The sequence below is a fragment of the Myxocyprinus asiaticus genome, chromosome 2, assembly GCF_019703515.2.
Source record: "Myxocyprinus asiaticus isolate MX2 ecotype Aquarium Trade chromosome 2, UBuf_Myxa_2, whole genome shotgun sequence".
Taxonomy (NCBI): Eukaryota; Metazoa; Chordata; class Actinopteri; order Cypriniformes; family Catostomidae; genus Myxocyprinus; species Myxocyprinus asiaticus.
This window is the reverse complement of record NC_059345.1, coordinates 11,893,656-11,917,945: the sequence shown is the minus strand read 5'-3', so window position 1 is coordinate 11,917,945 and position 24,290 is coordinate 11,893,656. Positions and strand designations below refer to the sequence as shown.

At 37.7% G+C, this 24,290-nt stretch overlaps 1 protein-coding gene across 2 annotated transcripts in view; it reads left to right on the top strand.

The window, feature by feature from the left end:
* The window catches only part of LOC127415664 (AP-1 complex subunit gamma-1-like), a 48,288-nt gene extending 26,139 nt beyond the window's left edge, over window positions 1-22,149 (top strand). For both annotated transcript variants that reach the window (XM_051654473.1, XM_051654482.1), the window contains exons 2-23: window positions 804-1,007; window positions 1,130-1,254; window positions 3,032-3,173; window positions 3,274-3,370; window positions 5,461-5,537; window positions 6,922-7,017; window positions 7,763-7,843; window positions 7,942-8,040; window positions 8,175-8,230; window positions 8,498-8,611; window positions 8,724-8,864; window positions 9,298-9,352; window positions 10,333-10,455; window positions 10,559-10,648; window positions 10,728-10,852; window positions 10,949-11,053; window positions 12,744-12,885; window positions 13,006-13,132; window positions 13,929-14,033; window positions 14,127-14,287; window positions 15,855-15,953; window positions 17,590-22,149. In XM_051654473.1, the coding sequence (XP_051510433.1) occupies window positions 807-1,007; window positions 1,130-1,254; window positions 3,032-3,173; window positions 3,274-3,370; window positions 5,461-5,537; window positions 6,922-7,017; window positions 7,763-7,843; window positions 7,942-8,040; window positions 8,175-8,230; window positions 8,498-8,611; window positions 8,724-8,864; window positions 9,298-9,352; window positions 10,333-10,455; window positions 10,559-10,648; window positions 10,728-10,852; window positions 10,949-11,053; window positions 12,744-12,885; window positions 13,006-13,132; window positions 13,929-14,033; window positions 14,127-14,287; window positions 15,855-15,953; window positions 17,590-17,691 (2,463 nt within the window). In that variant the 5' untranslated portion in view covers window positions 804-806 and the 3' untranslated portion in view covers window positions 17,692-22,149. The remainder of the gene's footprint in view (window positions 1-803; window positions 1,008-1,129; window positions 1,255-3,031; window positions 3,174-3,273; window positions 3,371-5,460; window positions 5,538-6,921; window positions 7,018-7,762; window positions 7,844-7,941; window positions 8,041-8,174; window positions 8,231-8,497; window positions 8,612-8,723; window positions 8,865-9,297; window positions 9,353-10,332; window positions 10,456-10,558; window positions 10,649-10,727; window positions 10,853-10,948; window positions 11,054-12,743; window positions 12,886-13,005; window positions 13,133-13,928; window positions 14,034-14,126; window positions 14,288-15,854; window positions 15,954-17,589) is intronic.
* The last annotated feature ends 2,141 nt before the right edge of the window (window positions 22,150-24,290 follow it).

Genomic DNA, 24,290 nt, shown 5'->3' with positions numbered 1-24,290 from the left:
AAATGTGTCTCTTCACCATGCAGCTGGTACACAAAGCATTTTTGCTTTTTCTGCCTTTCTGGTCAAATGTGCTGCATTATGATTAATGATGGAGTGCCAAGATATGAAAGGTGTCAAAACTATAGGTCGCTCCAACGTCACACGCTTGCAGTATTAACAGTTTTGTTCGTTATAAACAGGAGCGATAGTTTTATTGCGTCGCTCGCTTATGGATACACGGTATAACGCCATGTACATGTCGAATTGACAGGTTTAGAAAGGTTTATACATCTGTAACATAAGTTCAGTAACTATGCCACAAAGCGCTCCCTCAGTGCACGCGCTCACACTAAACTCAACAAGTGCTCAATGCACTGCTGACAGCTGCATGCAAGGGATAGGGAGAGATAGTGGATTTATTCACACATCTTATGGAGATACAGTTTGATACAAAAAAAGTTTGATTTGTTCATCTGTATCTATTGGTTTAATAATTCGCAGCTGCACTGTAAAGTGAATAAAAGTATGTGGGAATTTCCCGCGCTATGAACTTGGAACTTGCGGAATTATTAAAATTGTGCGCATTACCCGCAATCCCACGCCAAATTTCAGGCCATGTACCCTGAATCTAAGCACGATTGGCGTTCGCACATTTAAGAGCAATATAGTCCACTAGAGATCGATGGCTTGATTGTTTTTAGGTTGTTGATCCCATGTTGCTCTGGCTAATGCAAGCATAGAATAAATCTTCATTTGTCTTTGTGGCACATATTCATTAATGGTACTATGATGTTCCACTTGCTGACATTTAGCTTTTATTACAGAGGATGCCAGCTCCAATCAGACTGCGGGAGCTCATCCGGACAATCCGGACGGCACGAACCCAAGCAGAGGAGCGAGAGATGATCCAGAAAGAGTGTGCTGCCATTAGGTCATCCTTTAGAGAAGAGGACAACACATACCGCTGTAGAAATGTGGCTAAGCTGCTTTATATGCACATGTTGGGCTATCCGGCACACTTTGGCCAGGTGAGTTATAAAACGTTATTTCAGAACAGTAATTGGTGGAATCTTTAATTGTGCTGCCAGAAGTACCCACTTCAACCATACAGAGTTTTGCAGTGTTTGATTGGAAAAAATCTCGTTTTTAGCTGGAGTGCCTGAAGCTGATTGCATCACAGAAGTTCACAGACAAGCGGATAGGGTACCTGGGAGCCATGCTGCTACTAGACGAGAGGCAGGACGTCCATCTGTTAATGACAAACTGCATCAAGAAGTGAGCAGAGAATCTCATGTTGTCTAAATACTTGCATCAACCATAATTGTCTGTGTGACTGGTGGCGTTACAGGAGTCATGAAATGCTATTTTATTTAAATAATTGTATTATCTTTCCTGTGGTCCACTGATAAAGTAAACAGCCACTGTTATGATTGGCTAACATCGTGCAGCCCCTCAAATACAGCCATACTTGAAACTCAATCGGAAGAGAATGAACAGGCTCCACAATATTACAAAACTACATTTCAGGGTTTACACAACACACATCCAACACATTGCATCTGAAAATATTACACTGTTCACATCACAATATCACAAGCACAGCCGTTAACCCTCAGCACCATAAACTATAAAACAGTCATGACATTTGAAGTGTTCATGAATGAAATGGTAAACTTACTGTTTTGCAGTCGGGTCCAAGTGTTTTTAACTGCCCCATCCTTCAATAACAATTCCTTTGCAAAGCTTGAATCATATTATGACTGGTTCACAAGGAATCCATGTTGATATGAGCTGAAAAAACACACACACACACAGTCCAATGCACGGTGAAATGACGCTCGCATGTAGGTGCACTGAGGCACACATTGCCAGAAACGTATCGAAGCGGTCAAAAACGTCCATCTAGTGCATTTTTACATACACAATCTATTAAAAATAGCGCAGATGTGTCGAAAGAATGTGTCCAGGATGACTTTGTGCTCAAAACAGCAAGAGGCAGCAGCAGAATGAAAGAGAATGGTTTCTCCACTTCAGAGTTGTAACTTGACACAGCATCATTAAAAAGCTGTGAGATACATGACAACAGTCATAGACGTCTGCCTAGTGCATGTTTATATACAAAAACAATTCAAAATAGTCCAGATGGGTCCCCTTTGGTGTTCAGTAATAGTTGGGCCACACAAGGCCTGTCTGTCCTGCTCTCTCAAACTGAGCGCCAGTGGGCAGGACCAAGAGTGCGATGACGCATGTTGTGAGATGTGAAAATACAAATAAGTAATGTTTCATGATGTCACGAACACACAGATTTCAAAAAGGGATGTTTCAGCAGGTTGGGAACTATAAATGCTCTTTTTTTTTTTTTTTTTTTTTTTTTTTTAGACTGGGGAGGAAATTGTGAGTTACCTCTTATGTCTAAATATCAAGGACATTTTTATTCTCCATTTAAGACCCTTTTATTGTAGTTGTGTGCTGGTTCTTGAGTGTAAATTAAAATGTTAAATTGTGCCACTTCATTTGTTCCATTTATTGTCCTTCAAACATCATATTTCACATCTTCAGTTCTATAATATCCAAACCAGTGCCACAAGTTATTACAAGAATCTTAAATCAGGTGTTCTCAATTTCATTACACAGATTTTGCAGTGGACATGAAGTGCCAACCCAATACAGTACAAAAATGGTTTATTGCACCATTAACACAGATTTATAAAATCAAACATTAAAATGAATTTATATTAAGATGAAGGCCCTTAGGCCCAATAATATGAAATTATTAGGACATGATCTGAACAGGTCAATTGACAATTTTGCATTCTAAATGTCTTCTACATTTGATGATTTCATGCTCTTGGCAGCCAATAATTCACCGCACACACCATGTTTATCCCAGCTGCAAATGAATGTGTATTTAATGTTTTCAGGATCTTTTTTTTTTTTTTTTTTTTTTTTTTTTTTTTTTGGAGGATGAGGGTATGTCAGACATCTTGTCCATGTTGACATCTGCCTAATTTGGCTAGCTTCATCTAACGCCCTTTCTTTGGGTGTATTGCAGTGACCTGAACCACAGTACACAGTATGTGCAGGGACTGGCTTTGTGCACTCTGGGCTGCATGGGCTCATCTGAAATGTGCCGTGACTTAGCTGGAGAAGTTGAGAAGCTCCTCAAAACGTCAAACTCCTATCTGAGGAAAAAGGTATTTCACAGTCCTTCACAGCTGAATATGGGGTTGTAGTCCAGCTGGGTGTTGAGCTGTAAATGTGTGAACGGTTTTGACATGAGCTTTTTGCCCTCAGGCAGCACTGTGTGCGGTTCATGTCATCCGCAAGGTCCCGGAGCTGATGGAGATGTTCCTGCCAGCAACAAAAAACCTGCTCAGTGAGAAAAATCATGGTGAGATCTTTGCTCTAAAACCTCCCATAGATCTAATTTTTCTGTGTATTGTCATAAAAAAATCAGTAAATACTGAATTAAAAAAAATCAGTAAACATAGATGGGTCATTTGTTCTATTTAATATATTTTAATTTTTCATATTCAAATTTTTCATGTCATAATATATAAGATAAAATCAGATTATTTTTTGTTTTATTAAGTGAACATATGGATTTCTAAAACAACTTCTCAATAAATATTGTAGGCATATCTTTTTTTATTTTTTTATTATTTTTTTTTAATCAATATATGTAGTTTTTTTTTTTTTTTTCAGTGTCCTCTGTCACTGTCCTTCCTGTTAGTTTTTTGTAATATCTCTAACAAAAGCCAGTTCCTCAGTGACACTCTTCCAGGAAGGAACATTGTTTTTGGTGGGAAAAACAACAGCACAAATATCAATAAGTATTATCAATAGATTTTATGATTCCTGTGATATTTTGTGGTATTAGTTGGTTTCTCAAAATTGTTTGATAAAATTACAGAAATTGGTATGATTATCAAAATGTGAAAGTTTACACACATGTAGGCTAACTCCCAATCCCTCACAGTCCCTAACTTTTGTTATTTATTTCTGTTCTTTTAGACATCCTTTTTATGTACAACCCCAATTCCGAAAATGTTGGGACAGTACGAAAAATGCTAATAAAAACAGAAATTTGTGATTTGTAAATTATATTCCCCTTGCTATATTGAAAGCACTACAACTACACATAATATGATGTTTTACTCTGTGAATTTCATTTTTCTTTTTATTGTACAGTAGTTTCAAATCAGATGATTGCAACACGCTCCAATAAAGTTGGGACAGTCGAGTGTTTACCACTGTGAAACATCACCAATAACAGTTAAGCTTTTGGACACTGAAGACACAAGTTTAAGTTTAAAATGTGGAATGTTGCTCCAAAATGTGTACACATCTGTCTGCATTCATGGTGTTCTCACAAATGTGACACACCCCTGGCCCATACAGACACTGGCATTTGGACCTGACGCTAATAACGGCTTGGATGGCCCTTTTCCTCTTTGGCCCAGATAACACAATGGCTTTGTTTTTCAAAAACTTTTTGAAATGTGGACTCTTCAGAGCAAAAAACACAGTTCCACTGTTCTACTTTCCATTTAAGATGAGACCGAGCCCAGAGAAGTCGGCAGCGCTTCTGGACAGTGTTGATGTATGGCTTCTGCTTTGCATAGTAAAGTCTTAACTTGCATCTGTGGATGCAGCGGCGAGTGGTGTTGACTAACAAAGGTTTACTAAAGTTATCCCAAGCCCATGTTCATGATATCCATTACAGATGAATGCCGTTTTTTAAGACAGTGACGTCTGAGGGATCAGAGATGGTTTTCGTCTTGCCCTTTACGAACCAAGATTTGACCAGATTCCTTGAATCTCTTAACTATATTGTGCACTTTAGAGGGTGAAATGCCCAAAATCCTTCCAGTTTGACTCTGGGGAACATTGTTCTCAAAGTGTTGGATTATTTGCTGAAGCATCTGTTGGCAAATTGACAAGACCTGAACTATCCTTGCTCTTGAAGGACTAGGTTGTTTTTGGAGTTTTATGACACGATTGCCTCACCTGTTTAACATCTCCTGTTTCACATCGCCTTATTTCAACTCAACAAATTGTTATTAGTCTTAAATTTCCCCTGTCTCAACTTTTTTTGGTGCATGTTGCAATCATCTGATTTGAAATTACTGTACATTTAAAAAAAAAAAAAAATGAAATTCACAAGGAAAAACCATCATATAATGTGTAGTTGTAGTGCTTTCAATATAGCAAAGGCTGAATATAATAATTTTGTTTTATTAGCATTTTTCATACTGTCCCAACGTTTTTGGAATTGGGGTTATACTTATAATTGTGTAAATAATCTGCATAACAGGAATAAACCAGATGAACTCTGTTTAATGTTCCACACTTAGCTCCAGCAGCAGAATTTCAATTTGTTGTTCATTTTGATTATATAATAAAACTTTTCAAGGTTGCTCAGCAGTTACAGAATGAAATATAAAAAAAGTTGTTGTATTTCGCTTGTGTTTTCTGCAGGAGTTCTTCACACGTCTGTTGTTCTGCTCACTGAAATGTGTGAGCGAAGTCCTGACATGCTCTCGCACTTCAGGAAGGTACGTAGCCACCGATCATGCTTTGAAATTCACAAGTGATCTCTGAAACCGTTTATGCACCACATCCAACACATTGAGACAACATCATTTGTAAATATTACTAGGGCTGCACGATGTATCGAATTTTTAATGATATTGTAAATGAACTTATCGTAATAAGCTGATTGACACGGTTACAATAATAGAATGACTTTAATGCATTAATCCGAAAGGTTTATGGAAATGCAGAGAGCATGGGGAATAGCCTAGATGCAGAGTTATTTTCTGGTATGTGGCCAAGACTAAAAAGCAGTAGAGATGCAAGTGTGAAGCAGACTTGTGGGGCATTCACACAGGACAAGTTCTTGAGATTGAGTTGACACATTAATCTTAAATTTATTGCATCGCATATCACCATCACATTATCCAACAAGCTAATTACATAATGCAATTTTCCTCTATATCATTCAGCCCTATCTATCACTAATAGCATTTACATAAATGTTGAAATGAATATGCAGTCCTTACTGAAATGTAGTTGCTTGTCCTGCATTTAGCTGCAGGTGTGAATAAGCTCACATTGGGAATGAATAAGGGCTCTTCCTCTGTACTTTCTCTGTATATCTGCCGCTGCTCTTCCCACCCCCAGCCTGTTCTACTGTGCCAGCACCCCACCTCTCATTCTCATAACCGTAGCATTATGTTAAGCTCTTCTCTGAAAGTGACTTTTTTCCAATTCCCCCCTAACATCTACTTCATATTTTTTCTGTCATTTGTCTGTTACAATTCCTGCATTGTGTTAGAATGAAAAGGTAAGAGGACATTCTGGTTTCATAGCTGGTGCATGCTCTTAAGGAAAAGTTTCAACATCATGGTCACTGTTGACATAGTCACATTTTTTTGGGTTTTGATGTACTTTTTATTTAGAACTTATTAAATGTTGTTTTTTTTTTTTTTTTTTTTTTAAATCAAGGTTGTGTAGATCCTCATGCATTTTCACTTGTCCTGCATTTACCATTAGATTAATTTTAATGATTCTCTTTTATACGGTCACTATTGGGTTGTGGTTTTTCCAATATGTACAATATGGGGGGAACAAAGAAAATGAAGAAATTTGCCAAATTGAGGATTGTTAATTAACAGTTTGTGGTGAAAAAAAAGTAAAACAGTTTGTGGTAGTAAAAGTGCTAAACAATTACGGTTAACACAGACATGTTTACTTGCGTGAATAAAGCTCTTAATTGAATGTATACTGAAAATCAATCTATTGGAAGATGACCAACTCAGGGTGCCTCAGTGCTTATCCTCTTTCTGTGCTGTCCAGTTTTAACTCAGACTTTCAAAATCTCTTGGGATGACCTTTCAGTAATCTTGATGACAGTTTTCTCCACTGGTCTTTTTCTAGCTGGTTCCACAACTGGTACGAATCCTGAAGAACCTGATCATGTCAGGGTATTCCCCTGAGCATGATGTGTCTGGCATTAGTGACCCTTTCCTACAGGTATATATTATAAAATTTTCCTCACATCATTGACTTTACATTTTTAACACTACGATCAGTGCAGAGTTTCTCTAATGTAATTCATGTTATTTGATTGTTCAGATGCAAACAATTGATTTTTACTGTACAATCACACTGACGGCTATTGAATTTGATGCAGTCGATCATGTGAGCTCCAGGGTTCCCTCATTCATGGAGATCGTGAAAGTATCCAGGAATTATAAAATTGTGATTTCCAGGCTTGGAAAAACTCATTTAAATTAATAAACTTTAAAAGTCGTGGAAATTCCTATAGTTTTTCTGCCTATTATTTTTTCTCTTTAACTCAAAGAAATTGCTCTTTTTTTTTTTCTTTATTGCAATCTCTTTTAAAATGTATTAAAAATCCTTATCTAGTAATCATGAACAACTGAAAAAGTCATCGCTCAAAAGGAGTGGGAAACTTGGAGCTCCACTGTTTGCACTTCCATTGGTAGCTGCTGCATTGTCACTGCACATTTACATTTATGCATTTGGCAGACACTGGTGTCAATGGTCTCTGTTGCCTCAAATCATCAACTCTCATTGAAAATCAATGACTTTGGTTATTTTGTCACTGCATATTGCTGTCAGAGTTAATGCCCCTTTAGAGTGGTCAAAGTTTCAATCCAACTTTTTCACATATGAGGTGATACCTGTTTTTTTTATATCCAAAGCAATCTGATGAGCTCCTCTGGGCCACACTGTGTCTCTTGGCATTTTTAAGGTGCGGATATTGAGGCTGTTGAGAATTCTTGGAAAGGGTGACGATGATTCGAGTGAAGCTATGAATGACATTCTTGCACAGGTAAGGAGTATGGTTACATTTTCTTTAGAACTAAATGTGTATTTACCTTTTTATTTTGCACCAAATTAATGTTTTTACTTTCTAAAATGCTTTAATAGGTTGCAACAAACACAGAGACAAGTAAAAACGTAGGCAATGCTATCCTCTACGAAACGGTTCTTACTATTATGGACATTAAATCGGAGAGTGGGCTAAGGGTGAGTTTTGCTTGAAATGGTGGTGTTTGTCAATGATTACTCTTTAAAATTCGGAGTGCCTTGTTTCATAAAATCCTTTCAAACATGTTCGCTGAGAATACAAATAACACTGTTTTATAATTTTTTTTGTACAGGTTTTAGCCATTAATATTCTGGGTCGCTTCCTTCTCAACAATGACAAAAACATCAGGTATCTTTTTTGCATTTGACTTTCAGTAAGTAGACCAAATGTTGACATTTAATCTTGATTATAAAGTGAGCAGAAAGAAAGCAGTTTAATGCTGTTGTGTGATGATGACCTTGAGTGATCCATCGACTGAGTGTTACAAATGATGATCTCATTGTTTCTGACAGCAGCTTTACCATAGAATTGCATGGCTTATTTCATGCGCTCTTAAGACTAGGATTGATAATGAAAATTACATGGCCTTGACATTATTACTCTTTCCCCCTTCAGATATGTGGCGTTGACATCTCTACTGAAGACGGTTCAGACAGACCACAATGCTGTGCAGAGACATCGAAGCACTATTGTGGACTGCTTGAAAGACCTTGATGTGTCCATTAAGAGGTAAATTATGAGCTGGCAGTATGGATTTTTTATCTATACTGAGGATAAATGCATTGAATAAGGAGATTAATGCTGGTACCAACACTTTCGCAATCCTCGTGTCCTTCCCCAGGCGTGCAATGGAGCTGAGCTTTGCCCTGGTCAATGGCAACAACATCCGGGGCATGATGAAAGAGCTGCTGTATTTCCTGGACTCCTGTGACCCTGAGTTCAAAGCTGATTGTGCATCAGGGATCTTTCTGGCTGCTGAGAAGTAAGGCTTTGTTTATTGTGAATTGCCTCACAGAGTTGCACAGAAAATATGAGGGGTAGAACCAAGTATTTCCATATGGAAAGGCTGCTGTTAGATTTGCAGCAGTTGTTTTGCTGTATCTCGTTAAAAGTCTACTTTTAAAGTGCTTCAAGTGTTGCAATAGCCTAGTTAAGTGGGGAAGATCAAAACCAAAAATCAAAAAGTATTTTTTTTTTTTTTTTTTTTTTTGTGAATTGTAGAGTGCCTCAGCTGTTTGATGATAAAATGAGTGATCCATCGGCAGAACCTGATTCTGTTGACACTTTTATATCTGACAGCAACAAAGAGTTTTAGGAGTGTTTAAAGGGCTTGGTAACAAATGCACTTGAAACTTGAAAACAAATGCTTTGGACTACTGGCCTTCAGATTTAACTGATGCTTGTCTATATTGCAGGTATGCCCCATCCAAAAGATGGCATATAGACACCATTATGAGGGTTTTGACAACGGTAAATGTCTTTAATTATTTCTCACTGTAGTTTATTTGTATTTCCTCTTATCATTTTCAAATGTTAAACTGTATCAATCATGATCATTAGCCACGTTTCCACTATTGGGTTAAATGAGGGCATGCTAGTGCATGCCAGGGCCAGTTAGGTTCCAACTGTCACTTCTGGGGTTTCACTTCATCGTGCCTCTTCAGGGCTATCTCTGCTGATTATCCTTGGGCCAAAGAAGGCCAACTGGTGATTGAGGCGTGGTCAGTGTCAAAGGCGGAGTTTTGCTGATTCAGGTCAGAGGGTTAGCACCAAGATACTCGTTTCCCAATTTTTCATATTTAGCTACCAGCTTACCTCAATAGATTAACGGAGAATGGGGAATCGTCAGTACTGGTCAGTAGACAAAATCTGGGCTCTTCTGAATAGTTGGGCTGATGAAAATGTGCAACGTCAAATTGACAGCATCTGCTGAAAAGAAGACGTGATTAAGTAAATTGTCACCGAACTTGCCAAGTTTTGTGTACAGCGCACAACGGTACAGGTTTGGGACATTTTTTTTAAAAACTCGAGTTTCCTTCTAGCTTGTGAAATGGGTGGAGTGTGTGACGTTGGCACCAGGGCAGCATATTAAGGGCTGGTTTTAGGGACATGCTGCGGAGCTATTGGCCCGATGGTGGGAAGGCAGATCGTTTTTGATCTTGTGGCTTGAGGTCTGAAGCTATTAGCCCCGGATGACCAGTTTATAGCCCTGGCTTGCACTAGCCCGATAGTGTAAAAGCAGATATTTAGAACTCTAAAGGCCTGCCCCTGTAGAACAGGCTGATGACTTTGTGTGACCTATCTATAGACTATGAAGAATGATCCTATTATCTCCAGCAACAGCTTGTTTAAATCTTAGTCATAACAATAATGTATCTGGGTTCTGTGCATCATTTGGTCAGCTAAAATGCCCTTCTGAATGACCTCTTTTGATGTATCTGCTTTTGTAGGCTGGGAGTTATGTCCGGGATGACTCGGTGCCAAATCTGATTCAGCTAATTACAAACAGTGTAGAGATGCATGCCTACACTGTACAGAGACTCTACAAAGCCCTCCTGGATGACATCTCTCAGGTCAGAACAATCTTAACGCCCTCACGTGAGGTTTCTTCACTGCAGATTAAGCCAGTAATCTTACAGAAGAGTCTGATCTTTGTTTTTTCCCCTCTTCCTATAGCAACCATTAGTACAGGTGGCATCCTGGTGCATAGGAGAGTACGGAGACCTGTTAGTCTCAGGCCAGTGTGAAGAAGAGGAACCTATTCAGGTACATGCTCCCGAAGATCCTTACATGCACTTTCGAGGCAGAATGAATCTACCTTGCTTATTCCTTCCTCTCTTTACAGGTTTCAGAAGATGAGGTCTTGGATGTTTTGGAGGGTCTTCTTGTATCTAACTTGTCCACTCCTGTAACGAGAGGTTACTCCCTGACTGCTATCATGAAGCTGTCCACCCGTTTCAGCGGTGTGAAGTAAGGATATGTGTTCTGTCTGTTTTTATACAAGCATGAAGGCAAATTTTCTTGAAATTTGATCTTACATTTCTTTCCTTGTGTCCTTACCTACAGTCGAATTAAAAAGGTGGTGTCAATATATGGCAGCAGCATAGACGTGGAGCTGCAGCAGAGAGCTGTGGAATACAATGCACTTTTCAGAAAATATGATCACATGAGGTAAAAGCTCAGCTACTGTTCCAGACTTGTATTTGTGACGCGTAATGGCAGCAGCCCGTCACTTCTGTATTACGGTATACTTCTATTTTGATGCAAACGCTTAGCGTCTGTGTACAATCGAACGTGAGCCTGTCAGTTTATACTACTAATAACTGTGCATGCATACACAGGCGGTTGGCACGTGCGTACTACGACTGCTGTGAGACACCATACGTTCTCTTTAGGAGTTTAGATGTCTTTATATCCCTTCAGACTCGAATTATACAAATGCAGGAATCTCCAGAATTCCTCACACTCGCGCTTTTGACTTGAACATCCGTTGTTGTTTTTACCTTCATCTCCTGATGTTTAGCGACAATTACATCGTCTTCTAGTGCTTCTTCGTGACAGCAGTGGCTTAAAATGTAAGTATTGCCACCTTGTGGACCCACTAATTAGTGCAAATAACTCCATGCGCATTCTGTGCGTTTAAAGATGCGCGGTTAGAAAAATCGGGCTGCGTGCGTTCAGTGCTTGCACTCTGCTGATGACGAGATTTACGTCACACTTCCTGTACGCAGATGCTCAGTGTTTGCGTCTGACCGAAATATACTTTGGGCTTTAGTTTATCTCAACCTGAAATGCCGTTCACAACCCGTAATTTAACATTTCTGAGTGAGACACTATATTTAATGAGGAAAAACTTAGGGCAGGACTAATTGAGTGGAAAGTGAGCAACACATACCAGAATGAACACTAGTATTGGATCCATGTTTAGATCCAGTTTATTGTTAGCCAGATGTCTCTCGCTCGCTCTGTCAGATTTTGTCTGATATTGAATATCACTTTGTCAGGTTGACTCTACCAGCCGAAAGGCAAATGCAGGGGAAGAGCAGCTGGCATTAGACAAATTGATAAGAAATGAGCAGAGTATATTGAATAACCGTAGTTGCGTCTCTCAGTGTTCTTAAGTGTCTTATGATCTTGAAGACCTCGAATTGAGACAAGCCCTTGTTTCTAACTTCTGAAGACAATACAGTACACAACATAAGGTTAAACAGCAATATTGCAAAACAAAGCAAGACAAAATAAAATGAAAAGTAGTTATTAAAAAAAGAATATCTAAAAATGAATATAAAGAAACAAGCACATCCTGGCACAGGCCATACCCTCAGTCACCTCTTAGATAACGCAGACATCAATGTATTAAAAATAAACTACAAAAAATCTCTCTGTTGGAAAAAGACACATTTTCCACTTCAGTAATCACTGGGATCATTTATACCCAATGCCGAATAGGCCAAACCAGGCTCACACAAGTTTTTACTCTCAGATGAATATTCCTTATTATGGACGGATTCCACTGACTCCAATAAAAGCAGGTTTTATTGGATTGTGGTGAGTTTTAATTCCTTTATTTGGCTGAAACAGATTTGGTTTGAGGTTTCAAAACCCTTATATAGGTTTTTTTAATCGCTATACCTTTTATTTTAACCTGGTTTTCACCGTGAAAGTAGCCATGGAAGCTGCCGTGAAATTAAATCACAAGCAAACAAACGAAATACGCACATGTTGCTTTTAAGAAAGTCAGGTCCTTAGATCCCTCACCAGGATTGTGTATTAAAGTAAAAAGGTTCCATTTTCATGTTGTTTCTAATCTTTATAACCCTTTTCAGTTCCCTGTTCTTACCTTTTCTCTTCCCCTATTAAGACCTGCATTACTAGAGCGAATGCCTGTCATGGAAAAAACAGCCACTAACGGTCCAGCAGAGATTGTGCAGACCAATGGAGAAACAGAATCAAACATACTGGACACAAAACATCCGCCCAACATCACTCAACCAACCAGTCAGGTGAGTCCGCTGAGTAATGCAATGTTAATGAAAAAATCTCTATTGTATGGTTGAGCAGATAAGAGGGGTATTTAGCTATGGTTACAGATTTATGTTGATGGCTTGTTTCCTGTTTTACAGGCAAATGATTTATTAGACTTGCTTGGAGGTAATGACGTGGTACCTGTTATCCAAACAACTGTTCCCACAAAGCCTGCTTCAGCTGGAGGAGAACTGCTTGACCTGCTTGGAGACCTCTCACTGACAGGTCAGCATGAGCGCTGCTCGAAACCTCTGCTGCTGTGTAGTAATTTGCATCCTTGTAGATTTCCATTCACCCAGCAGAGCTTGTATCATCCTGCCCTTTCTGTGTTTCAGTGTGTAGAGCACTGATAGGCTTTATTGAGTCCTCATTGATACTTTAAGGAATAGTTCACACTAAATTTAAAATGCTGATTTCATTTACTCACTAATGTGTTGTTCCAAACCCACATGACTTTCTTTTTCTTATTTTATAGAACATTAAAGTAGATGTTTAGCAGAATGTTCACCCTGCTCTTTTTCCATACAATGAAAGTGAGAGGGAACCAAAATGTAAGTTGTTCACTATAAATCTTCCCCTCCACAATAGTTCTGAAATCTCATTCGCACTTCCACGTGTTCAAACTTGCTGTCGTCATGATCATTTGCGAGACACGTGGATGGCATGTCTTGAGACTAACAAAAGGAGTTTGGCGTCATTGACTTCAAATCTGGTGCATTTGAATAAACATATTCACAATTGAGATTTGAAAGGTGTGCAGGAGGGGGAAGAATAACGACTTAAAATTTCGGTCTGTTCCTCACACAAAGCTATAGATTACTTTTATAGTGCTTTTATTGTATTATTACACTTTCAGCAGAGCAGCGTTTACATTCTGTTAAACTACATTTGTATTCCATGGAAGAAAGAGTTCAATGGGTTAGGAACTATGTGAGGGTGAGGAATTGACAAAATTTTTATTTTTGGGTGAATTAACCCTTTAAACACTCCTTACACCATTCTGTTCCTTCTCACTCCTTAGGCACTCCAACCCCCACTCCTGCTGCTCCCTCTGTGCCCATGTCCCAGTCTGCTTTCCTTTTGGACGGTCTCACCTCGCAGCCCCTCTTCAATGACATTGTAGCGGGTGAGATTACATGATGTTTCATCATAATGGTTCTGCCAGAGCAACAAACTCAGCAAAATGGGACAGTGCCATTATTATATTTTCTCTTTGCAGGCATTCCTCCAATGACAGCGTACAACAAAAATGGCCTGAAAATAGAATTCACTTTTGAGAGGTCCAACCCCAATCCCAATATTGCAGTAATCACCATCCATGCCACCAATTCCACTGAGGCTGACATGACAGACTTTGTGTTCCAGGCTGCAGTACCAAAGGTTTGTTTAGTTCACTCTAGTACTGTTCACAGGGAATCTGGGTTAGTTAACAACTTAGCAGTTAGCCATTTGAAATTTAGCTTGTTTTCACACTTTCCTTTTCTGCTTGTCAAATTGACCATGTTTACATGCATCTTATTTTCTAATTAAGGACTATATTGTGGTTCAATCTTTTTAATAAAAAAAAGAAAGAAAAGAAAAAAGGTTTACATGCGACAGCTGTTTGAAAATTCTAGCAATTGCCTTATTCCGAATAATCCAAGAAATGCTGTTCTTTCTCTGCTGTTTTCTTCAGGAAACATTGACAGATGCTCACTCTTGCCATTTATTGTACTTTGCATGACACATTTTAATATTTCTGCACATTCATGTCTTTAATAGAGATGTCAAAGTTAGCGCATTAACGCATGCGATTAAGTAAAGTTTAACGCGTAAATTTTTCTTAATACCGATGAATGCATTTACCGTTAATAAAGAATAAACCAGCATATACACTGGTCGAAAAAGGGCGGAAATCTTGCGACGTGTCCACCTAGAATCATTTCACTGATGCTTAAACACCACAAACACACCCACAACAGCCATTTTAGTAATCAGATGATGGAGAAAGGACCTCATAACACTATTTGTTGTACAAAGTACTTTGCAGCCTCTGTCAGGCACAATTTCATTACCACAGAAGCATGTCTATTCTTAACTATCACGAACATGTAGAACGAGACATTGTTTGCAAGCGCTTTTCATGTGGCGTTAAAAGCGCCGCTTGACGCTGGCGTTGACGCCCTGACGCGAATCATGAATGCGGCTTCACGAGTGCTGAAACGAAGCAGATAGCCACAGTCTGCCGGCTGATTAATATTGTGGAGGATGAGAGTTTAAGAGATTTAATGCCCATTGCAATGAATATGCAACCTGTGTGGGGACTAGTCCTTTCAGTTTGTCAAACTCACACTTAGACTTTGGAAAACGAGTAATGTTACTTGAATTTGGTGCTATTTTAGTGCATTTCTATCTTTATACTATGGAAGGCTTTGTTTGAAAATGTTAAAGCATTATTTTTACATATTGTTTTCTTTCCTAAGAAGGAAATAAATACATTTTGACTGGAAAAGTATATAAAGAGTAAAATTTCACCCTTTAAAAACTGTGAATTGTGATTAACCATGAAAAATTGATTTAATCGCGATTTTAAAAATGTATTCAATTGACAAAACTAGTCTTTAACAGTAACACGTAATATCACAACATGTTGCATATAAACTGTAGACCAGTGTAGACATATAACAATTATTTTATATTTGTAAAATATAATTTTATTATATTAAAATTATTTTTTATTATTAGTTTTTGTTATTCCAAAATAATACAGGCATATCCCAGTTGTCTTATTCTGATTTCTAGAAACCTGGTTTAATGGGGTTATGGCAATTGAATGTGTTTACATGACATACATAATTGGAATATGTCTGCATTACAATTAATATCAGAATATTGATGTGGATGTAATTATAGTTACTGTATCTATTCTCTTCCAGCCAAATGTTTATGCACTTGTATATGTTTTCAGACGTTCCAGCTGCAGCTTCTTTCCCCCAGCAGTAATGTAGTTCCAGCACTCAACCAGGGAAATGTCACACAGGTCATCAGGGTTCTGAACCCACAGAAGGTAAGACATAACTGTGGGCGCTGACCATGTAGGCCATGATCTTCAGTGAAGAGACTTAAGGCCCTGATATACTTCCGGAGAAGTTCTTTTTCGTTCTTCCTTCAGGGGTAAAAAGAAGTTCTAAACAGCCGAACAAAGGTATACTGTTTGTGTACATTCAGACACCTGTCCCACTGCTATGGGAGGCATTTAGAGGAGCATTTAAATATGAGGACGCTACATGTAAAACCTTAAAAATGTGTTCTCAATGACTGTATGCCTCATTCTTTGAGTAGAATTCACATGAAGTCAGTAAAAGAAGTTGTTTTAACCACTCAAGGATGTTTTAAAATAATATATCTGCTGTAGAATTTTTTTAATTTCTTGTTTAGATACTGAATTCATGACGCTAATGCGCTAACACGCTATTCACGGGCATAATATGCGCAGATTACACTCTGTTATTGTAATTTATGATGACACCAATACTGCTTCAAAGATGGATGTATAATAGTTTTAATGTTCAGAATACAAACAAAAGAATATTGATAGAGGCATATCTTACTTTGGGCAGATGTGTGAATGGTTCACTGCAGGTGGGCACATGAGTGAATGGGCATTTGAGAGTATTTGAGTAGATTTTATTCCTTTTGTAGACTAATTAAACAAAAAATTGTGAACAAATTCATGGCATGGTCTTGCATGCTGGTGTGTTCATGTTGAGTACTGTCTCAAAATGTAAACAAAGTAGTAGGTGGAGCTTCAGGTCACACCTACCGATGACATGGACCAATGGCAGCAAGAAGGTGTTTAGCAGCCGGTTAGAAGTTTTCCTAAAAGTTCGCCCAGGCGAGCTTTTACGAACCACCGAAACAACTGCAAAAACACCTTTTTGGACAGATTTAGTTCTAAATGATGTCATACCCGTTCGTTCTTTAATTTCGTGTGAAGTATATCTGGGCCTTTAGTCCACTCTGAAAGCCTCAGAAGTCTGAGTTGTGTTTGAAATCAATTGGGTGAGGTCGTAACAAGCTGATTTGATTTTTTTTTGCTTGGAATTTGTTGATGCCAATTGCACCCATTATGAATCTTGAATTAATAGTAGAAGAATAAAGGTCACTTTCCACTGACTTCAGTAATTAAATGGTGCGTTCATTTCATGTTCGAATTACCATAATTAGGAGCTTCCAACTTGGAAAAATCATTCCTGTCTTTTTTGAACTCGTAATTACAAGTTAAGCTCTGAATTTTAGGAAAGCTTCGACTTGACAGTTGAGACGTCATTTAAAAAGAGCCAAAATTGCAGCAGCCACAACAATTTCCTGTTTGAAATATTTTATTATAGCCAGTGGTACCTGGAGCATTTTTTTGCTCTTAAAAATGTCACAAGAGCATAGAGAGATTAATTAATAATTTTAGTGATAAAATATATTGCTGTAATCGACAAAAAGCAGCACATGGACCTGTTTTGGCGTAATAAGTGTTGCCATAGAAACAAATAATGTTTGATTCAGAGTTTGTGAACAGCTCCCGAGTTGAATCTCTCAGCTGTCATCTCGTAATTAAAGTAATTCCTACATAACATAAATGCAGCATTATTTTAATAGTATTGCATATGTAGGTTTTTGCATGTGCCTGACTTGCTTTTTCATTACAGCAACAGTTGCGAATGCGGATCAAGCTGACGTACACTCATAAAGGCTCTCCTATTCAAGACCTGGCCGAGGTCAACAATTTTCCTCCTCAGTCCTGGCAGTGATTTGCTACCCCCTCTCAATCTTAAAGACCCCCAGCAAGGGAACTATGGGAAAGATGTCCCCTCCCCATTCCCAAATTATCCCCCGTGACATCACCACAGATTGCTGCCCTGGGGTTGCAGGGGAAGCAGTGGAATCTTCCTGAAACTGTCGAGAGTTTATGGTATGAAGACGATAATGATGATGATGATTACAGCGACAATGATGAAGCAAAATCACAAATATCTGAATACATATCTTTTAAACTTGTTTTGCCCAACTGTCTGTCTCTCTTCTTTCGGGTTAGTGCAACATGTTCATACTCACACCTGCACTTAGCGTTGTGCACTCTCTCTCACTCTTATTGTAGTGTACTCCCTCACATACAGTCACCCGCTCTGGCTCACCCTGCTGCCCAGGGTCCATACATGGAAAACGTCACTCATGGCCACTCTAGAAAGGAGCTGCTTTGTTTGATTTGTCTTTTTGTTTGATTTTTTTCCATATTTTTAACCTTGTTAATGGGTTTGGTGTATTTTAAAAAGCAAACAAAATAATAATTATTGAACTTTCAATGAATTGCAAAGTCTGAACATTTGCACCTTAAGCATTTCAGAATCAAGAGGAAAATGGGTTGTGACGGCACCTTAGATTATCATTGTACATGGCATTTCTTAATTTTCCTATAAGGTTGTCTCATTATTGATCTAATGTCCTGTAATAAAGTATACCAGATGAATGCTACGGATACAAGCTATGTTGTGGCTGTACCATATTTCACATGACATCATCTGGCTCATTGCCTATCAAATGTTTGACTTGATCACATGACCTATCATTAACTGGCAGGTTAATACAGCTAATACCTTGCTTTATTACTTCTAGGCAGGACTGCTTATAAATGTCATGTTGTGACAATGAAACAACATTCAGTTGAGAAACGACTGCGGTAGATTGAGAGGATGTTTGTCACTGTTAAATGAATATTCCAGGTTCAATACAAGTTAAGCTCAATCAACAGCATTTGTGGCATAATGTTGATTACTAACCCCAGTTCCGAAAAAGTTGGGATAGTATGAAAAATGCTAATAAAGACAAAAAGGAGTGATTTGTAAATAATATTCACCCTTTGCTGTATTGAAAGCACTACAACTACACATTATGATTTTTTTCCTTGTGAATTTCATAGTTTTTTTTTTTTAAATGTAGAGTAATTTCAAATCAGATGATTGCAACATGCTCCAAAAAAGTTGAGACAGGGGAAATTTAAGACTAATAACAATTTGATGAGTTGAAATAACAAGGCGATGTGAAACAGGAGATGTTAAACAGGTGAGGCAATCGTGTCATAAAACTGTGTACTGTATAAGGAGCCTCCAAAAACAACCTAGTCCTTCAAGAGCAAGGATAGTTCAGGTCTTGTCAATTTGCCAACAGATGCTTCAGCAAATAATCCAACACTTTGAGAACAATGTTCCCCAGAGTCAAACTGGAAGGATTTTGGGCATTTCACCCTCTACAGTGCACAATATAGTTAAAAGATTCAAGGAATCTGGTCAAATCTTGGTTCATAAAGGGCAAGACGAAAACCATCTCTGATCCCTCAGACATCACTGTCTTAAAAAACGGCATTCGTCTGTAATGGATATCATGAACATGGGCTTTGGATTACTTTAGTAAACCTTTGTTAGTCAACACCACTCGCCGCTGCGTGCACAGATGCAAGTTAAGACTTTATTATGCAAAGCAGAAGCCATACATCAACACTGTCCAGAAGTGCTGCCGACTTTTCTGGGCTCGGTCTCATCTTAAATGGAAAGTAGAACAGTGGAACTGTGTTTTTTGCTCTGAAGAGTCCACATTTCAAAAAGTTTTTGAAAAACAAAGCCATTGTGTTATCCGGGCCAAAGAGGAAAAGGGCCATCCAAGCTGTTGTTAGCGTCAGGTCCAATAGCCAGTGTCTGTATGGGCCAGGGGTGTGTCACATTTGTGAGAACACAATTAATGCAGACAGATATGTACAAATTGTGGAGCAATATATACTGCCATCCAGCACAGTCTTTTCCAGGTACGTCCCGGCATTTTCCAGCAGGACAATTTCAAACCACATACTGCCCGGATTTCAAGTACATGGCTGTGTAAGCAGAGAGTGTGGGTGCTAGATTGGCCTGCCTGCAGTCCTGAGCTGTCTCCAATTGAGAATGTGTGGTGCATTATGAAGCACACCATACGGCAACGAAGACCCTGTACAATTGTGCAGCTAAAGACCTACATAATGGATGATTGGGGGAAAATTCCACTTTCTAAACTTAAACTTGTGTCTTCAGTGCCCAAATGCTTAAGTGTTATTAGAAGAAATGGTGATGTTTCACAGTGGTAAACACTCGACTGTCCCAACTTTATTGGAGCGTGTTACAATCATCTGATTTTAAATTAGTGTACATAAAAAAATAAACAATGAAATTCACGGAGTAAACATCATATAATGTTTAATTGTAGTGCTTTCAATATAGCAAGGGGGGAATATAATTTACAAATTACATTTTTGTTTTTATTAGCATTTTTCATACTGTCCATCATTTCGTAATTGGGGTTGTACAAAAAATAATTTCGATTCGTCCCTCCTGTGGAGGAAAATAAAGCAGAAATCAAGGTTACTTTGAGGCACTTATAATGGAAGTGAATGTGGCCAATTTTGGGATGGTTTAAAGGCAGACATGTGAAGCTTATAATTATATAAAAGCACTTACATTTAAATTATTTTGTTAAAACTTATGTATTCCTTGAGCTGTTAGGTTGATTAAATCATTGTTTTAGGGTTTACAACATTACGTCATCATGGCAGCGAAGTTGTAAAATTGTCTTTAACTTTACACAGAAACGGTTACTAAGCATTACTCATTTTTATCACACTAAAATCATTTTACACACACATTGTTTATGTCTTGTGTCTGTACTGAAAAAGTGAGTATTTTAATGTTTACAGGTTGGCCCCATTCACTTCCATCGTAAGTGCCTCACTGTAACCTCGATTTTTGCTTTTTTAAAGAAAAGAAGGGACAAGTAAAAATTTATGTTGTGGTAATCAACATTATGCAACAAATGCTGTCAATTGAGCTTAACTTGCGTTGAACCCTGTCAATTACTTGAATGCAAATTAGATGAGTTCTCAATCATATAATCATCAGTAGCTTTATATCTGCCAAACTGGACACTTTTCCACCCTCCAAACTTCTTAATTTGACATTTAGTTATTTTGTTTAACTCTATTCATCTCAGAATGTATGTTCTTGTATTGTTTTTAAATATTGAAATAAGTTATATAGAATAAATTAGTATTCTTATTCCATCTTAAAGGATTGAAACCTATTAAAATTAGTAGCTGGACAGTGTGATTTAAATTTAAAATTGATTTCTCACTAAATTAACTAAACTAGAGGCCCACCAATGTAGTTGTTGCAGGTAGGTTATAAAATGGTTATGGTCAGCATAGATGCTGTAAATATAGACGTATGACAATTAAAGCCTTTCTGAATGTAGTTATATGCACTGAATGGACACTTTTTTTTAATTATTTTGTTTGACTTTAAAGGTGTTTCGTTTTTTCTGCAGTGATTTGAAGTACAGAATTATTGCCTGATTTAAAGCAATGTGCCTTTTGTCCTAACTGGTTAAAAGAAGACCCTCAGACATCTGTAAGACAAGCAGTTACATTTCATCATTACAGGAAGAAAACATGATGTCTGAAGAGTAGAGGACCTTTTTGTTTTGCTATCATTTCTCTTTCTCATTCAGAGGCCGTCTTAAAAGTCAAATATCAAGTGTGTCCCAGGCTGTCTCTTCTTGCAGCTTTTGAAGCCAGTTAGAAACATTAACCTAAATATATAGCTCACATTGTCTTTTTTTGTCATTCTGTCAGCTTTGAAGAGGACTGTTTCATCAAGTCATTGAAAGCTCTCAAGTCGCCTTGGTGGAAAACCTTATAGCGTCTGTACACTTGCATCTTTACTTACAGAGTTTACTGCTCTCTCGCTGCTCTTCATTTTAGTTTTAATCTACATCAATTGCATTCATTATGCCACACTGAAGTCTGGTGACCAAATCAAGAGATGTTCTTTGGGCTTGGGAAATATTTTTTAGCAATGTTATGTATATGGAGAAAAATTATTTCATTCTGTTAGCTTCTTTGTATTTTGTTGCAGTTCTTAAAGATGCTTTCTTGGCTTTTTCTGTACATACCGAAGGCTTTTAAGATGCATCATCTGTTTTCATCCCTTTTTAAGATACCATTTTCTAATCTTCCTTCTAGTACTGCACAGTGTATAATGTTTGAAGCTCTCCCACAGAAAAATCTAATTTAACAACTCACCTGTTTAATTGTGTCTTGGAAAGAAAATGTACTGTGTGCTGCCTGTATATTGTATATAATTGTAAAACACATCAAAAGGATCAAATCAAATAAAAATCCCATTTAAAGACTATGACATTCAGTTAAGGGACTGTAGACATTATTTACTGTGCACATGATCTTAAGTTCACATTCTTTTGTAGTAAATGGGTGGATTACAGTCATGTGATTATACTAAAAGGATTTAAATGCTGTACATGGACACAGATAGCTGTTCGTCTTCTGTAAGAGCTTTATGGAGTTTTGTTGAATTCTCTCATTCTATCCTGTTATTTAAACACAACAATGGAATTTAAAGGGATGGTTCATTCCAAAATTAAAATTATGCCCTTTAATCAACCTTTTGTTACAAACCTGTTTGACTTCCGTGTAACGCTAAAAGGAGGTGTTAGCCTCAGTCACCATTCACTTTCATTGTATGAAAAAAGATTAAAAAAAAAAAGTGAATGGGTGATTAGCATCTCCTTTTGCGGTACAAGAAACAAAGGAGGGAGGAAATTATGAGAAATGTTTCATTTTTTTGGGTGAACTATACCTTTAAATTGATAGTTCAAAAATGATAACTTTAAAGAAATAGTTCACCCAAAAATGCAAATTCTCATTTGTTCGCCCTCATGCCATCCCAGATGTGTATGCGTTTCTTCTGCTGAACTCAGATTTTTAGAAGATTTTTATTATCTCAGCTCTAGGTCCATACGATGCAAGTGAGTGGTGGCCAGAACTTTGAAGCTCCAAAAAGCACATAAAGGCTGCATAAAAGTAATCCAGACAATACCAGTGGTTTAATCCATATCTTCAGAAGCGATATGATAGGTTTGGGTGAGAAACAGATCAATATTTAAATCCTTTTTTACTATAAATCTCCACTTTCACTTTCTTTTGTTTTTGGAGATTCACATTATTCGTGCATATTGCAACCTACTGGGCAGGGAGGAGAATTTATAGTATAAAAGGTCTTAAATATTGATCTGTTTCTTACCCACACCTAATATATTGCTTGTGAAGATATAGATTTAACGACTGAAGTCCTATGGATTATTTCTATGTTGCATTTATGTGCTTTTTGGAGCTTCAAAGTTCTGGTCATCATTCACTTGCATTGTATGGACCTACAGAGCTGAGATATTCATAAAATGTTTGTGTTCAGCAGAAGAAAGAAAGTCTGACACATCTGGGATGGCGTCAGGGTGAGTAAATGGTGAGAGAATTTTCTTTTTGGGTAAACTATTCCTTTCATTTCAGACTTGATATTGTTGACTTAATACATCATGCATTATTGGTAATGAAATTGAAAGTTTCAATTATACATTTTTAAAAATCCAAAAGCATTCAGATGTTTATAGTACATGTTTTTCTTCCCATAATCCACCTATACTGGTGTTTTCTATGTGGCTTTGATTCATCTGCTTTTAAACAGACAAGTATTCTTAATGAAACATATAGTTAATGCAAGGCATCAGATAAAAAATGCTGTATGGAGAAATTGTAGTATCCCAGTTTCTGAGAACATGGTCCCTGAATGTTTCGATGCCTCTTAAGTGAATTGAATGTGGGAGAGGTACACAAAACTGGCCTACATTAAAAGAGATCTTTCAAAATACAGAACAAATTTTTGAATCTGCTGCTTTTTACAACTTTGCCATCTTAGTCAGGCAAAGATGTTTGCGTGTTGAAGAGAGCAAAATAAACATTACAGGACATGCTGTGGGGTTGCCATATCAGCGAATTTCCCAAACAATGATTTTTCAGCTGCATGTGGAAAAAAAGCAATGTAAATATTGTCATTTCTACTCTTTATGTAAACTTCCTGAAGTAATACAAGCAACGTTCAAATTCTTAAGAAACCACTCTTGTTTAATCTTGCGATACATGCACATAACTTTTGTATATTTGGAAATATACAGTTAATTCTTCAATGTCCATGAAGCACAGATTTTCTTTCATTTAGGGGGAATTGAGCATTACTTATTAATATGTACCTATTTGACCAGGTGGACACTGTATCACATGCTTGGATGATTACCTTCTCCATCAGAATTCCTTTGTGATCTGTAAAAGGTATCAGATTTTTTTCTTGTGTATCTATACATGTGCCCCCTCCTCTGATATTTTACACTTGCTATTCAGCTACATATGAACTTGTTTGGGAGTGGAGAATATACTGTTGACTTTTTCCCCAGTGACTTTGAAATGCTGAACTGTATCGCAGTCCCA